At 48.9% G+C, this 17,500-nt stretch overlaps 1 protein-coding gene across 2 annotated transcripts in view; it reads right to left on the bottom strand.

The window, feature by feature from the left end:
• Window positions 1–17,500, bottom strand: part of si:ch211-210g13.5 (inactive phospholipase C-like protein 2) — an 86,814-nt gene that overhangs the window by 23,510 nt on the left and 45,804 nt on the right. The window contains exons 1-2 of one of the 2 annotated variants that reach the window (XM_042086371.1): window positions 11,924–11,988; window positions 7,882–10,371 (exon numbers count right to left, since the gene is read on the bottom strand). In XM_042086371.1, coding sequence (XP_041942305.1) covers window positions 7,882–10,371; window positions 11,924–11,962 — 2,529 coding nt within the window. In that variant the 5' untranslated portion in view covers window positions 11,963–11,988. Of the gene's footprint in view, window positions 1–7,881; window positions 10,372–11,923; window positions 11,989–17,500 lie in introns of those variants that run through there. The other variant, XM_042086370.1, reaches the window with a different exon arrangement.

Genomic DNA, 17,500 nt, shown 5'->3' with positions numbered 1-17,500 from the left:
CCTGAGCTCACTACTGGTCTGCCAGCATCTCTTGATTGCCTGACAGATTCTATTATTGATCGAGAGGCAGAGACTGAGACTTGCTGTCCTAGGTTCATCAATGTTTATGAATGTTATGCTAGTGCTCATTGGCAGGTTGCGCCATAATAACTCACATTCAAGTAAAATGATTGTTGTTGTGGTGGTGGTGGCCCTGGTTTAGTACCTGTAGCACATGCAACCACTGCCCACCATGTCTATGCCAGGAAACCCTTCAAAAGCATTTATAAAGTTTAAAAGGCTCAAAAGTTCAAAGGATCAGAAGTCCAGAACACCGCAATAAATTCTGGCAATTTCAATAGGCCTACAGATAACCTTTGCTCATATACCAACAGGACAGGCTATTTTCACAGCATTTAGTTATTAGCTCCCAAACATCCATCCTCCCTTGTCTGGTTCCTGGTTTTCCAGAGTGTTCTGGACACAGCGAGTTACTGATTCTCTCCATGGATCTGTGCTCTAAAGCAGTGTTTCCCAAACTTTTTTTCTGGGGACCCACTTTTTAAAAATGACAGACTATCGCGACCCAACTTGTGACTGTGGTAGTTAACAAACTAGATCCTAATAGAAAGCTGTTAGCTTTCCTAAGCTATATAAGGTATAAGCTAGGGGTATTACACAACATAAATTGTCACTAGGCTATGCTGGCGACCCAAATAAAATCTCCTACGACCCACCTGTGGGTCGCGACCCAGTCTTTGGGAACCAATGCTCTAAAGAGATCTACTTACTTGGCCTTCAATGGATCTGTGCTCTAAAGAGATCTACTTACTTGGCCTTCAATGGATCTGTGCTCTAAAGAGATCTACCTACTTGGCCTGCAATGGATCTGTGCTCTAAAGAGATCTGCTTACTTGGCCTTCAATGGATCTGTGCTCTAAAGCCACGGTTGTCAAACTGAGGACTGATTTCAGGGGGTACGCGAAAAAAGATCTAAGTCATATGCCTTTTCAAACGTTTTCTCTATCCCACGTTTGTAACTTAACTTCCGCATTTGCACTGCACATTAAAAACGTATTTTCTCCGCATTAACAAAATATTCGAGAGTGGAGACAGAGAGGGTAAAACAGCGTTTCTCAAACTGTGGGTCGCAGAGACATGCCAGGTGGGGCGCGAACTGATGTGAAAAACAGGAGTTTTTTTAATTTATTTTTTTATCTGTAGCCTAGGCCCAGTTAGCACCCGATGCGCAATGGACGCACTGTGTTATTCATAGGGAAGCACTCGTGTCAAGGCAGCTTAAACGTTCCACATACTCGACGCACCCGACCGGTAGCACGACAATGTAACGTCACAGAAGCGCCGTAACCATTTATACTCGCGCGTCGTGGTCACGACACTAGTTGCAATATTCTCCTGAACAGAGGTGTCGCTGTTGTGAAAAGATTAACGCTAACTACGTTACACAGCAGAAGAAGCTGCATTAAGAAACACTAGTAGCAGAGAATGTAAACGGGCTCTGCTATTAGCTAGCCTCTGTGATGGTACTTCAGACTTTGGTTGCTACTATTCACAACTACCACCATCATTATCATCTAGTTTCCAAGGTGTGCGCACAGGTAGATAGATAGATGGATATATAGATAGATACTTTAGTCATCCCGAGGGAAATTTTAATAATTTAAACAGTTTAGTTAGCTGGCTAGCTAGCTAGCAGCTGGCTGAATTTGTGTAATTTCCTGAAGTGGAAAGAGATTTTGTTCAGGCCTTAATAGATATCCTTTGTTTGAAAATAAATCGTTTCTATTCTTTCCTCTTAATTCCATGTGTTGCAACTCTCGCTGGTATATTTGTTAACTTATCCAGCAAACTATTAAAAATTCACGACTGTAACAAAACACTGCAACTCTCGCTTGCCCTCGAACTAGTCCATCTTCCTGTTTCAGCTTTGTCGCGCTCGTCTGAAAAAAAATAAGTGGTGCGCTACCTCGCGTTAATTGGCTAAAATCCTGGCGCGCCAGCAAGATCTACGTCATTTTGACGTCACGGTGTCGCGCTACCGGTCGGGTGCGTCAAGTATGTAGAAGCCTTTAGTTAGTCCCGACCTGAATGAGCTTTTGAACGAGGTTGTGAGTGGTGAATTTCATCAAGACCTGGCCCTTAAAAGCGTGTCTATTCTCCGCACTTTGAGAGGAGATGGGAGCTGACTAAAAGGCTGTACTGTTTCACAGCGAGGCAAGGTGGCTTTCCCGAGGTAAAGTGCTGTCGCGTGTTTGAGCTCCGAGTCGCCTCTTCTTGGAGGAAGAGCGCATGTTTGAACATTAATGAACATTTCTTGACGAAGCTGGCCTATCTTAGCGATATATTTGGAAAGCTCAATGAGTTAAATCTCCAGTTACAAGGCAAAGACAAGCAGATAAGATCACTGCATTCAACAAGACGATTGTGTGTGAGATTAGGTGCAGATCTATTTAAAATCATTATATTCAGCACATTTGTAGGCCTATCATATGTTGACTATTGATGAGATTTGTATCATATGTTTATGATCCTATTCACTATTCTCGACAAAATTGATAAAAATAAATATTAATAAAACAATTTTAAAAAAACTTGTTAACAATTGGTGGTGTTGGGGGTACTCCGGAAGATCATAATGTCTCAGGGGGTACATGCCTGTTAAAAGTTTGGGAACCACTGCTCTAGAGATCTACCTACTTGGCCTTCAATGGATCTGTGCTCTAAAGAGATCTACTTACTTGGCCTTCAATGGATCTGTGCTCTAAAGAGATCTACTTACTTGGCCTGCAATCCAGCTCCCTACAGCAGGGTGAGCAAACAAGGCACTTTCCTGCATAGCTGCATCACCAGGAGGAGACAGGGCTCAAGCAATGGGCGCCAAGGCACTGCAGAGGGTTGTAAGAGGACAGTGTGACTGTGTGTGTGTGCGCGTAAGGCTATCCTGCTCACCAAAGGCTTATTTACTTCAAATCATCCAAACCGATATATTAACAATTTTATGCTCCAGGCTGCAATGAAACTGCAGCAGGAGCCATCGGAGGAGGCTGTGTGTGTGTGTGTGTGTGTGTGTGTGTGTGTGTGTGTGTGTGTGTTTGTGTGTCTGTGTGTGTGTAAGGACCTGACTATCAGGACTGTTTTATATTCTTGCTCACAGCACAACCCCAGAAGGGTTTTTAAATGTAAAATTACCGTAATCAGTTTCCGTTCCATCACTGTTGGTCTCCTTTATAATGTGTCCTTCATTCAGACGGACGCTTGTCCCTGATGCCGTCAGCCTGATACCAGCCAGCCTCATATATATGCACCATGGGTGCACACTCCACAAAGCCCGGAACAAGCTGCACCATTTAACCCCTTTCACCACAACAGAGGTTTAACTGAACTGAAGCCTGACAGTCTACACAGCATTCGCAAATTGTTACTACAGTAACTTAATAAATACAAAATGAACGTAACAGAGGACAATTAGTAATGATTTCCAATGACCTATGCCTAGTTTCTACACTCATCATTCAAGCCCACATAACTCATGGTAACTCATGAGCCAAGAAAATACATGGGACAACTGAGACACAGAGGTCAAACACAGAGGAAAGAGATATAAAAAGAAAAAAAGAAAGAAAAGAAAGAAAGAGAGATAGAAAAAAAAATCACCACCATTTCGCATGGGTGGAACATGTCCAGGAGAGCTCTGCATCAAACAAAGCTTTTCAAGTTGTGGTTCATTCTTAAAGTGGCACATACTTTTTACAGGTCATAGTGCTTATTTTTTCTGTTACCTAGTGATTGCCTGTAGCTCTTACCACAAGCTCTGGAATTTACAGCCTTGAGTTACTTTGAGTCTTACCAAACTGCCTGAGGCCCTCTCTGGCAGCCCTGAGACTTTAAGATAGCAGTTTGATCCTTTACATCTATTCCTATGTGATTTTAACCTAGCTGTCTAGCTATGGCTCAAACACATACCAATCAATAGATAAACACAATTCAAGTGAATCATTGATGTACACTGTAGCATGTATGTGCTATATGCTAACAGTTTTATGATGCTATGGGGTAACACTTGCTTCTTTGTAATGGAATGCAAAAACATGCAGTGTTGCAATGTTGTTGTAGCCTGGGTGTTCCCATGCTGCCTTGCGCGCAATTTGATTCACACTGCTAAGGCAGCCTGGAGACCATGGAGCAAATTTTCACCTGAGATAGGGAACCAATCACAGAACAGGGGGGAAAGCAAGACGATGATGAGCTATGCACAGACGCATTTGATGGACATCCGTGGCACCCAATAAACGGATCTGGGCATTTTTTTCAAATACGAGAAAATGAACGTTTGGTTCCCAGACCACGTCTCATTGAGAAGTGGTGGCGCTAGCCAGGCTAATGTTGTTGACATCTGGCACTGGAAATGTTCTTTCATTATCCATTATCCATCCAGGACAGTGAAAAGCATCAGAGAGCGAGTAGGAGAGAGATGGGGTGGGATCAGGGAATGACCACAGGTCGGATCAGAACCCGTGTCCCCTTGGGATCTTGGACCTGAGTGTGGTATGGACACTGCAGCCGCTTGGGCCACAGCTCTCCCCTAAATCAAAAGATAGTTAATTGTCCATCCAGTTTTCTAATGGAACTTAGGTAACCATGCTGTCTTATGAAATATGTTTCTGTTCAGTTGTTTCTGGTTTTCCAGCCCGTCTGTTCATATTTCTCGTTTTCAGACAGGCTAAACAACTGCACTGCTGCCATTTTTTGAATCTAGGACAGAATCTATACCATCAGTTAGGACGGCTTTGTAACATTCCAAAGTAGACCCCCCCCCCCCCCCCCCTCCATTGCCCTTAGGAAAATGTTTCTGTAATACCCTAAATCTGACATGCCATCTTAAACAGAGATGAGGATTTCAGATTTCAGACTACAGACATACAGACTATGGCCCTGTACTGTATGTAATGAGGCCCCAGGAAGGTTGCACATGGTTCTTTAAATACACTACACACCAGATGCAAGTCCATGGTAATTTCTGGCATGCAATGGTCTACAATGAAAAACAATGGAGATATGTTAGAGGAACCCAGACTGTGTGGAAAGGCTCATTCACACCTTCAGCAATATGTCCCACAGACTGTACAAACAGGCTTGGACTTTATTCCTGAAGATGAGCTCACAGTCTTTCCTACCGCCAGGCCTTTGTGGCTGCCTGAGGAGGATGGGTTTCTGTGAGGCTGCAGTCAGTCTCACATTCTCTTCTGGAATGTGCCCAGACTTTGAAATGGAATTATATATCGGTTGTCTACCCTGACCTCTTTCTGCACTCACCTAAATCACTCACCCGGCTGCTATACAGCCTCTGTAGTTCCACATAGACCTTTCTTTGCCACAACAACTACAACAACAACAACAACAATATTAACAACAACAAAGTGTTTGATCATACCCTTTTCCATCTGCACACTCATATACCCAAACACAGCATTTAAGCCTTGTTTTGCCTTCCCTTGTTTTGAGGCTTTTGTCCTAATTCACTACTGTTAACAATTTTTCTGTCTTGTTTATGGTCCAGTCTCTTCTGGTGGATAAATATTGAGTGATTAGCGAGTGTTGTGCCTGCCTCTGTTTCTGCCTTTCAGAGAACAGTGGATTAGCGAGCAGACAGTCACGCTAGCGCTAACATCTTTTGTATCTTCTGATTCACGCCAGTGCTCCGAGGGCATAAACAAACCCCTAATTGGACCTAGCTGGAACAACAAACTCTCTCTCTCTCTCTCTCTCTCTCTCTCTCTCTATCTATATCTCTCACTCCCTCTCTCTGGTATTTCCCAGAATTGGGGCCTATTTCTGTCCACAGGGTGTAATTCTATTAAAAACACATTAAATCTAATAATGTTTAGCATCACTAATTAGTATAAAGAAAAACAAGCCTAGACTTTAATGGTTGCTCCTACTCATGATTTAGACACATTTTATTGGTGTTCTATGGTACAAAATCAGTGTTTTGGTGTTGTCCGCAACCAGAGTTTTCACATATTGTGCCATATCTCAAACATTATTTATCAAAAATTAATTTAAAAAATCATGTATATGAATTAAATGTTATCTGAACTAATGAACTGCATGCACACATTATGCATATATATGCATTTCCTGCTTTATTTTGCTTAATGTTTACCTGTCCCATGGTTTAGCCATCATTACCAGCACACTCTACATAAAGGCACTTTGCTACTGTTTTTTCATCAAAAAAATATTTGGTAACCATGGTCACCTATTATCACAGTGGAATACATGGGTGTCAGCAGAAAGATTGATGCCTTGATGTCCAGAAACATAAGAAAATCTACTCTTTATCGCTCGTTTTGGGCATGTACACTTATTATGTGTCATTACCATACGCATTGTATTTCTGTGTTTTTGAATATTCCTGAAATTTTAAAATGACTTTAATAGTTTAAATAATGTACATTACATGTAGAAAGCTAGCTACACTTGCATGGTGATCATTTTTGCTTCTCAGGGTAGTTTTTCGGTATAAATGTCATCACCAACACAGTCATTACCAGCACATTATAGTTTGAAATGTAGTGGTAATGACGACTGTGTTGGTGATGACATTTTTGCAGATACATTTAAAGTACTCCTTTTAAAAGAAATAAGTTTTTTTTTCACAAAGTCAGTTCAACTTGGGTTTCTAAATTATAAACATTTAATTGCAATAGATTACGATCAGTGATTTGTCATCACCGCAACAAATGTCATTACCAGAACTGCAATGTCATCACCATCACCATGCATATTTTTGCCAATAGATTATGTATAAATTACAATAAATTACATTAATTAGATATTTTTGACAATGTTGGACAGTCTAAATTGCCACTGGATGAAAACAGATATGATATATGCCAGATATGATATATGGCAGATATGATATACATGAAATTCCAAGCCAGGGTCGAGTGAAAAAAAAAAAAAAACTTAAACGACTATAATTCATGTTGTAAGTAAAATTCAACAATTCTTCATGTGAAACCATAATTGATCATTGATTGATCATTGATTGACCATTTCATCTTTAAAATGTACATATTAGATGATGAGATGGTAATGACATTTACCTGAAAAATGACAAAAAATCATAAATTCCCTTATATTGTGGTCTCAACCAAGCTCACAAGGTTACTCCTATCAAAATGACTGATAACTTGTTGCATACCAATTAGTAAAATTTTGAATTTTATTTTTCAAAATTTCAGTAACCCAAATAGGCCCGAAATCTGAGAAATGCCTAAACTAATGAAATGTACAATACACCCCAAAAACAGAAGCCATAGGAAGCCTCTGTAAAAAGCACACAAACCACAAGAGGAAGAAAAAGGAAACGGTGAAGGCAGAAGAGTGAGGGGGAGACCGTGAGAATGAGAGCAGTGGAACTAACTCCATAGTGCAATTGATCCAGAGATGTCAGCGGAAAAAAGCCTCTGCCCAAGTGTTAAAATGGGATAATACCTTCCTTCCGCATGCATTACAGGATGTCTGCCATGTGTAGTATTTAATATTTAAACAAGGTGCCATCAGGCTCCCCTGGATATCTTAACTTTGATCAATTGCCAAGTACTCCAAGAGTAGCACTCTAATTTAACTGCCATTTGGCGACTGAACATCACATTATGTAAACCTATGAGTAATACTTTAAATTTGAACAGACTCCTACACAATGATGGTACATCAGACATGCTTCTCAAACAGTCAGAGAAAATAAAGAGCAATATTGTGGACTCTATCTGGCTGAATGTTTAGTCAGTGATTCATGAGCCCGTGTGTTTTATAACCGTTAAGCTCTAAATTGGTGTTAACAAAGAGTGCACGCCATGCTTGAGCGGCTCTTACCTGCACATTCTCTCTGAGGTCAGTGGCTTCCCTGAGTGGCTGCGTGGATGCCCGGAACAGCTCGTCCACCACTTTGATCCCCGTGGTCTTGGTGGAGGTGTACTCGCGAGTCTTGCGTCCCTTGCGCACGGACAGGCCCCTCTTGTGCGCTTTGCCTCCACCGCGGCGGTTGGTGATGGCCACGTGCACAAACAGCGTGGTGTTGGGCAAGAACTCCCCGGTGAGGGACTGCAGAGGGACGTGGCGGTAACCCGGCTGCAGGCACTCGAACGGGATGGTGTACTGACCAATGAACTCATCCCCGATGTAGTCATCGTCCAGCACCACGAACCGGAGCGCGGCTAGCTCCGGCAGGTTGATCTGGAACTCAAAGCTCTCGTCAAAGATGGGGTTGTCGCCATTCTGCGAGACTGTCTTGGTGCGCTGCTCGGCACAGTCGGCCGGGATGCCGTGGATCTCAACGTAAATGTAGGGCTCCACCACGTCCCCCTTAGCGGCCGAACCCCGTGGCTTTGGCAAGTTCTGGCCGCTGATCACCTTGATGTGCAAGAGCTGCGCTGACACGCCAGGCAAGGAGTCCCGCGCGTTGGCACTGAAGTACGACACCTCTTCCCTCATTATGGACGGCCGCAGCACGTAGCCGCAGTTGCCATTCTGACGGAACCAGCCGAGGTTAAGGTCCATCATCAGACCAGGGGTTTGGTAGTTCATGGCCACAATCTGGCAGCCACACTTCCAGAAGTCCTGGGGGTTCATGTTGCTGGCATCAATGCGCATCGGTGTGGGGTAGACTCGTGACAGGAATCGCTTGTTGTAGCCCACAAAGTCCTCTGGAAACTCGTTGGCGAAGCGGTTGGCGTCCACCTCGTTGAACGAGCACATCTCCCAGTACCTCTGTTCCCTTTTGGAGGTCTCAAAATCCCTGAATTGCACCGACTTGCAGAGAGAGACCAGGTCTGAGAGCTCCTTGCACAGACGCAGACGTTTGCACCCAACCCCGTTGAGGTTGTCTTTCTCCTCGGCCCCGACCAACCGCCTGGACATCTCGAGCCCCTCCTCCTCGTCCGTCACCTCCCCCTCTGATTCGGGATAGTTGGGAGGAAGACGTTTGCCCTTGATAAGGACTTTGCCCTTTAGCTTCTCGGGGGAAGGCAAGTAATGCTCCTCTGGGTTTGGCGGCTCCGCGTAAAGCTTGTCGCCCAGAATCTTCTTCATGTGCTGCGCCATGACCCGCTGCTGTGGCACACAGCAGTGGATGACCAAGCACAGGATCAGCGGGTACTCGGAGCTCTCGAAGGCGTACTGGTTGAGGATGTCTAGCACCTTACCAAAGGCAAGCTGTGAGGCCACCGAGCTTCCCACGTAGACCACGGGCTCGCAGTCGGGCCCGTCCCAGACCACCACCTCCAGGCTGCGGCAGCCCATGCGCAGGGCCCGTATGTAGCTGGAGATGTCAGACGAGCCCCAGTGGTGGTCCTCCAGGAGAGAGGCGTTGTGTGAGGAGTTGATGTAGTAGTGCGACAGCGGCTGGGTCATGTCCTGGCACACGCGCTTATGCTGCGGGTCGAAGATATGGCACTCGGGCGACAGGAGGTAGTGTGTGAAGCCGTCGATGGACAGGCAGCCCCGCTCCCGGCCTTCGGCCGACGGCTCAAACTTCTGCACGATGTGGTGGCACATCTCCTCGGACACCCCTTCCACGCCTTGCTCGACTTCCACGAACAGCATCAGGTCCTTGCTGTCCAGGTGCTCCTTGTTGCTGGAGAACTGCATCATGAGGAAAAACACCTCGGGCCGGGTGCAGAGCTCACAGTAGGCCTCCACGAACGTGTCGGCGTTGATGTCTTCGCCGTACTCGTCTTTGGCTTTCTGCAGCTCCTTGAACTTGAGCTCGATCCGCGACTCTTTCATGCCGGGGTTCAGGCCCTTGATGATCTGGGTGGCCCGGAGCAGGTCGATGTGGCCCTGCTTCTCTACGTCGGCCAACTCGAACACGGAACCGATCCAGGACGTGCGCAGGCTGGGCTCGCCCGGCTCTACAGCGCCCACCGCGTGCCTTCCGTAGGAGACGAGGTAGCGCAGCCCCATCACCCACGTGTTGACCACGTCTGGCGTGCTGGCCACCAGGTCCAGCGACTCGTAGTTCTCTCCGTAGATGATGGAGAAGGCGCACTCGTCCGGGAACTGGTCCGACAGACCGTTGCTGCGCAGCACAGGGGTCTTCTTGCCCAGGCGCACCTCCTTGATGCTCTTGATCTCCAGCTTGGCCTTCTCCGAGTCCTTCTTGGAGGGCTCCCAGCGCAGCCAACACATGTCGGCGTCCAGCACGAAGTAACGGTTGTACATGCGCGAGTTGGAGCGCACCTTCTTCATCTCACAGCCCTCCATCATGAAGGCCATGCAGGCTGCTGTGCTGTTCATCTTGCGGTCGCTCGGCATCGAGCTGAATGACACTGTCTTCTTCCGTGACTGCCTCTGCTTTGAACCATCCTGGGGAAAGGAGGAGAAAAATAAAAAACGTAAGATAAACGGAACGGGTTTAAGCTTTCACTATTCAAATCCTCTCATAGCACATGACTTTGTGTTTCTTGGCAATTTCCAGTAATTGCATAACAATTATTTACTGCTCTGTGGGAACTGCATCTTGTATGTCAACCTTGCATAGTCATTCGAACCACAGATGCTCATACAAAAAAAAAGCAACACTAAACTCAAAATCTTATCTTTTCTGTTATTTGAAAGAAACATTTCCCCATTTTGACAGAAAGAGATTGAAATGAATAGAGCAGAAGCTATTGAGAAAGAACTTCATGTCATGATAACGATGAAGCAAAGAGCCCATGGATTTGGCTGATTCACTACTCGGGGCTAATCGTGATGATGGCTTTTCTGTTCAGAAAGAATAGAATAGTCACAGCCTGTCTCTTTTCAAAGGCGAGGGAATAGGTGTAATGACAGAGTGCCAACTAACAGAGCAGACACAGCATAGACAGAGAGAAAGAGAGAGAGAGAGAGAGAGAGAGAGAGAGAGAGAGAGAGAGAGAGAGAGAGATGAAAAGCAAAAAAGAGAGAGACAGGGAGGAGAAGGAGGAGAAGGAGGAGGGGAAGACAAAATTGCAGGGAACATTATTGGCAGCTTCATCTGTGAAGTGCACCGCATTCGATATGTCAAATACAGATTCAGACCTCACTTTATGTGTCAAATACACAATGTCTAATATAGCTATTATGGGTAATTTAGAGAAGATGAGAGGAGGAACAGCCATCTGCTGTTGTTTACTTTATTGTGTTGGCCAAACCCAACAGATCCTGTTGAGGCAGGCAGAGCCAGAGCCCATCTAGTATGATTTGAGGGCAAATCAAAGAGCCTCTGCTGCAGGAGAAGCAGTGGGCAGACTGTGTGCTGCTGGGTGTGCAGAACACATTCAAGTCAATCCATATCTGACTGACCCAGATTCACAGGCTGCTGCAGACCAGCGACCAAACCGGCGCCGGCCCACACACGCAAGTGTGAAGTCACACACACATTCACGCATTGCTAGCCACTCGTGGCAGCACTCACCCACACCTGCCATCACGTACACACACACACAGGGGGCACTGACGTTTTTGTGTTGCAAGTCAAAAACATAGACACGCACATGCACACATACACACACACACACACACACACACTCACACACACGCACAAACACAGACACACACACACACAAGCACACAGACACGCACACACACACACACACACAAGCAAAGAAGAACACTAAAATACTACACTAGAAGACACACAGACACACACACACGCACACACACACACACACACACACACACACAAGCAAAGAGGAACACTAAAATACCACACTAGAAGACACACAGACACACACACACACGCACACACACACACACAAGCACGCAGACACACACACACACACACACACACACACACACACACACACACACACACGAGCAAAGAAGAACACTAAAATACCACACTAGAAGAAAATCTGCCCTAGTTTGGCAGTATAATGCTGCTGGGGATACTCACATGTGTAATAGCAGACGATCTTACACATTGATCAGGCATGTTATTCAATCCCAGGTGTACTGCTGGAGGGCAGTGCAAAGGCGTATAGATACAATAAGCACAATATGTGCTGTGCTGATGCTTTATTTGGTCTTTTGTCTTTAGCTCATGTCAGAAAAGGTCACTTTTATGGAAGTGAAAGGGCTTGTATCACAACTATGGGGCCTGACTTCTCATTTTCACTGTTTCATTTGGACACCACATGTCATGAGCTCTCTCTCTGCCTGGTAACACGTGCTGATTGAAGTCTGATGACCTCCACCTGTTCCTGCTCTGCTCTGCCTCACCCTCGTTACCTACCAGCTGCACTGCATTCACCACTCATCATGCCCTCTATATAAAGCCTTGCTTTTCAGTCCACACTTGTCAGATCGTCTGCAACCAGCACCAGTTACCTGCCTGTTTATTGAAAACGCCTCTGACTCTTTGCCTGTGATCCCGGACCCGCTCGACTACTTCTGTGTTCTCCAGCCCCGGTAATCTTGACCTGCCTTCCGTCCCTCTTCTACGAATACCGCCTAGTCCTTGACTGTACTGCTGCTTCGTTTCAATTGCTGTTGTGTGTGTGTTTCCCCCAGGACTTCCCGGATCATCCAGCTCCTGCCTTCGCTGTTCGGCTACTGGGGGAACACACACACGCAGACTCTTGGAACTCCTGTACCCCCCCCGGAACCCCTGAAACCCCCAACCCTTAAATAAACTTTTGAACGTGACGCAATTGTGGTCCTCGTCCTGTTTGGTGTCTGACAGTACGATCTGACCAAACATGGACCCAGCGCACGGTCGAACCAGCATGGAAACTGACGAACCAGAACCACCCACCGCCATGCAACGCCTGGAAGAGACAGAGAGAGAGGTAAACCGCAACACTGCTGACATTGCCTCCCTACTTCAAGCCGGCTTGAGCCAGCGTCAGCAGTTCCAGCAGCAACAGCAACAACTTGCAATGATCATTCAACTTCTCACCAACCTTTCTCCTCTGCCTGCTCCCACCGGCCCAGCCCCAGCCAGCCTGCTCACCGGCCCAGCACCCGAGTCTCCTGCCCAGTCCACTGCTACCGTGGCTGCCGGAGCCCCAGAACCCAGGATCGGCAATCCAGAGCGGTTCAGCGGCGACCCAACCCAGGTACGGGCGTTCCTGACGAGCTGCCGTGTCCAGTTTACCCTGCAACCCAGGACTTTTGCCACTGAAGGGGCGAGGGTCGGTTACGTGATCACTCACCTGACGGGCCGAGCTCGACTCTGGGGAACGGCGGAGTTCGAGCGCCAGACCCCAGCATGTGCAACCTTCAACCTATTCGCAGAGGAGATGCTCAAGGTATTCGATTTGGAATCCACAATAGCCGAGGCATCTCGGATCCTGATGAGTATTCGCCAAGGCAGAAGGACTGTTGCGGATTACTCCATCGACTTTCGAACCGTGGCAAGTCGAAGCTCCTGGAACATGGAAGCATTGGTGGATGCTTTCCTCCACAGCCTGGCGGACTACATAAAGGACGAGCTGGTTTCCCATGATCAACCCCCCACTCTTGATGAAGCCATTGCTCTGGCTGTCCGCATCGACCGCAGGATCCAGGCCCGCCGTCATGAGAGAGGGCGCCAGAGTCCATCCACCAGCACACGGAGTGTCCCAACTGCCCTTCTGTCCGCACCTGCCACACCATCTAGCCAGCCGGACCAGTCTGAACCGATGGAGATCGGCCGCACCTCCCTAACCCCTGCAGAGCGCCAGCGACGCATCACCTCCAACTTGTGCCTGTACTGTGGTGGTGATGGTCATCGAGTCGCCACCTGTCCAGCAAAAGCCGGAGCTCACCAGATGTAGGAGGAATCCGGATGAGCTCAATGAACATTCAGCCCTCCATCAGCCGTAAACCCCTCATCCAAGTCTGTCTTCACCTGTCTGATTCCACCCACACCCTGGCAGCCCTGGTGGACTCTGGCGCAGAAGCAAACATTATTGACACAGGACTTGCTCGTCAGCTGGGCTTGGAAAGCCATCGCTTGTCCACTCCTGTTCCAGCCCGGGCCCTGGACGGTCACGCAATTGGCACAGTTACCAGCATCACAGCCCCCATCTCAATGATGGTGTCAGGAAACCACCGAGAGACCATCCGCTTCCACCTGCTCAGCTCTCCAGGCCAACCCCTAATCCTGGGCTACCCTTGGCTCCGTCTCCACAATCCTCACCTCGATTGGGCCTCCGGAACTGTGAAAGAGTGGGGAAATGCCTGCCACCTGACCTGTTTGCGTGCTGCCTCGCTGCCCCCCGGCTCAGTACCCCCCAGCATTGCCCACGACATTTCTAATGTCCCTGAATGTTACCATGGCCTCCGAGAGGTGTTCAACAAGACCAAAGCCACATCTCTGCCCCCACACCGTCCGTACGACTGTGCCATTGATCTCCTCCCTGGGACTGCTCCACCCAAAGGTCACCTCTACTCACTATCCCCTCCTGAAAGAAAAACTATGGAGGATTACATCAGGGACTCCCTGGCAGCTGGACTCATCCGCCCGTCTTCCTCTCCTGCTGGTGCCGGGTTCTTCTTTGTGGGAAAGAAAGATGGTTCTCTTCGCCCCTGCATTGATTATCGAGGTCTGAATGATGTCACAGTGAAGAACCGGTACCCTCTGCCTTTACTCACCTCTGCTTTTGAATTGCTCCAGGGATCCACTATTTTCACCAAACTGGACCTTAGAAATGCTTACCACCTAGTGCGAGTAAGGGAGGGTGACGAGTGGAAGACAGCATTCAACACCCACACCGGCCATTATGAGTACCTGGTAATGCCATTTGGCCTCACCAACGCCCCAGCGGTATTCCAGGCGCTGGTGAATGATGTGCTGCGGGACATGCTGAATAAATTCGTCTTTGTGTACCTGGACGACATCTTAATTTTCTCCAGAACTCTGTCCGAACACACCCGTCATGTCCAGCTGGTTCTTCGACGGCTCCTGGAGAACTCTCTCTATGTCAAGGCGGAGAAATGCGAGTTCCATGCTCAGACTGTGTCATTCCTGGGATACATCGTCGCTGAAGGCAATATCCAGATGGACCCCGCAAAGGTCTCGGCAGTTACCTCCTGGCCAGTTCCGGGGAATAGGAAGAAGCTGCAGCAATTCCTCGGTTTTGCCAATTTCTACCGGAAATTCATCCGGAACTACAGCTCCGTCGCCGCTCCCCTCACAGCTCTGACCAGCATCAAACACCCCTTTTCCTGGACCCCAGAGGCCAACACAGCCTTTCATACCCTCAAGGCCCGGTTCACCACTGCCCCCATCCTCCAGATGCCGGATTCAGACCGGCAGTTCGTTGTCGAGGTGGATGCCTCAGACGTGGGAGTCGGGGCCATACTCTCTCAACGGGCAGAGGAGGACAACAAGTTGCACCCCTGTGCATTTTTCTCTCGCCGGCTTTCACCTGCAGAGCGCAATTATGATGTTGGAAACCGTGAGCTGTTGGCTGTCAAGCTTGCCCTGGAGGAGTGGCGTCACTGGCTGGAGGGGTCCACAGTTCCGTTCCTGGTCTGGACCGATCACAAAAACCTCGAATACATCCGCAATGCCAAACGTCTTAACCCCAGACAGTCCCGCTGGGCCTTGTTTTTCACCAGATTCAACTTCACCCTGTCATACCGCCCAGGTTCTCGGAACACCAAGCCGGACGCTCTCTCCCGTCAGTTTCATAAGGATGACGCCCCTTCCCAGGAACCTGCATCAATTCTGCCCGATCCCTGCGTCGTAGCTGCCCTGACCTGGGATATCGAGGAGGAAATTCAAGAGGCCCTCCGTGACCATCCCAGTCCCAGTGCATGCCCAGACGGTCGTCTCTTCGTCCCAGATAATTTGAGGTCCCGGGTCATACAGTGGGGACACAACTCCCGCCTTGCCTGCCACCCGGGCTCCGCCCGCACCTGCCATCTCCTTGCCCAGCGCTTTTGGTGGTCGTCTTTGAGAAGGGATGTCCGAGAATTCGTCCGTGCCTGCCCCACCTGCAATCAGAACAAGTCCTCCACTCGGCCCCCCGCTGGTTTACTCCAGCCCTTGCCTGTGCCCACACGACCCTGGTCCCACGTCTCCTTGGACTTTGTAACTGGCCTCCCACCATCAGGTGGGATGACTGTCATTCTCACTGTGGTTGACCGGTTTAGCAAGATGGCACACTTCATTCCCCTCCCTAAACTGCCATCTGCCAGAGAGACTGCCCAGGCTGTTCTTGATCATGTCTTCCGTCTACACGGGCTGCCCAGGGATGTTGTCTCTGACCGAGGCCCGCAATTTACCTCTACATTCTGGAAGGAGTTCTGCCGTCTTCTAGGGGCCACAGTGAGTCTCACCTCTGGGTTCCACCCCCAGTCCAATGGTCAATCCGAGCGGGCAAACCAGGAGCTGGAGAAGGCGCTGCGGTGCATGGTTTCTCGCAAACCCCAGGCTTGGGCACAACAACTGATGTGGATAGAGTATGCTCACAACTCCCTCACCTGCTCTGCCACTGGTATGTCACCTTTCCAGTGTGTGTATGGCTACCAGCCCCCCCTGTTCCCCAGCCAGGAAGGAGATGTGTCCTGCCCGTCTGCCCTCGCCTATGCCCGCCGTTGCCGTCGTACCTGGTCACAAGCTCGTGCCACGCTACTCAAGTCAGCTGTCAGCTATGCCACTGGGGCTAACCGCCGAAGATCGCCGGCACCCGCCTACCGTGTTGGCCAGAAGGTGTGGCTGTCAGCCAAGGATCTCCCACTGCGGGTGGAATCGCGTAAACTGGCACCTCGATTCCTCGGCCCGTTCCCTATCCAGAGGGTCATCAGCCCAACCGCAGTCCGGCTCCAGTTGCCAACCTCCATGAGGGTGCACCCTACTTTCCATGTTTCGAAAGTCAAGCCGACGCATGAAAGCCCGCTGGTCCCCGTGCCGCTTCCTCCTCCTCCTCCTCGCCTCGTTGACGGTGGGCTGGTGTACACCGTTCGACGCCTGCTTCGGTCCAGACGGCGAGGTAGGGGCCTCCAGTATCTCGTCGACTGGGAGGGCTATGGACCTGAGGAGAGAACCTGGGTGCCAGCCAGTCGGATTGTGGACCGGACACTCATCGCCGACTTCCACCGTCTGCATCCTGATCAACCTGCAATCCGTAGGGGCCGCCCCAGAGGGGTCCCTAACCGTCCTGCCCGCCCGGCTTCCTGTCATGTGCCTGACCCTGACCCTGTCTCGGTACCTGTCCCGTCTTCTGTCCACGACCCTCCAGCTCCCTCCGAGGATGAGGATGTTCACTCGGACCGCTCGGAGGAATTCTAGCCCTCCACCGGCTCCCCTCCGCCCTCCCGACGTGGTGTCACTCTTGGGGACTTCTGGGGCCGTCCCTTAGGGGGGGGGTTCTGTCATGAGCTCTCTCTCTGCCTGGTAACACGTGCTGATTGAAGTCTGATGACCTCCACCTGTTCCTGCTCTGCTCTGCCTCACCCTCGTTACCTACCAGCTGCACTGCATTCACCACTCATCATGCCCTCTATATAAAGCCTTGCTTTTCAGTCCACACTTGTCAGA

Source organism: Alosa sapidissima, chromosome 3 (genome assembly GCF_018492685.1).
Source record: "Alosa sapidissima isolate fAloSap1 chromosome 3, fAloSap1.pri, whole genome shotgun sequence".
Lineage (NCBI taxonomy): Eukaryota > Metazoa > Chordata > Actinopteri > Clupeiformes > Clupeidae > Alosa > Alosa sapidissima.
This window is presented reverse-complemented; position numbering and strand designations above follow the sequence as displayed.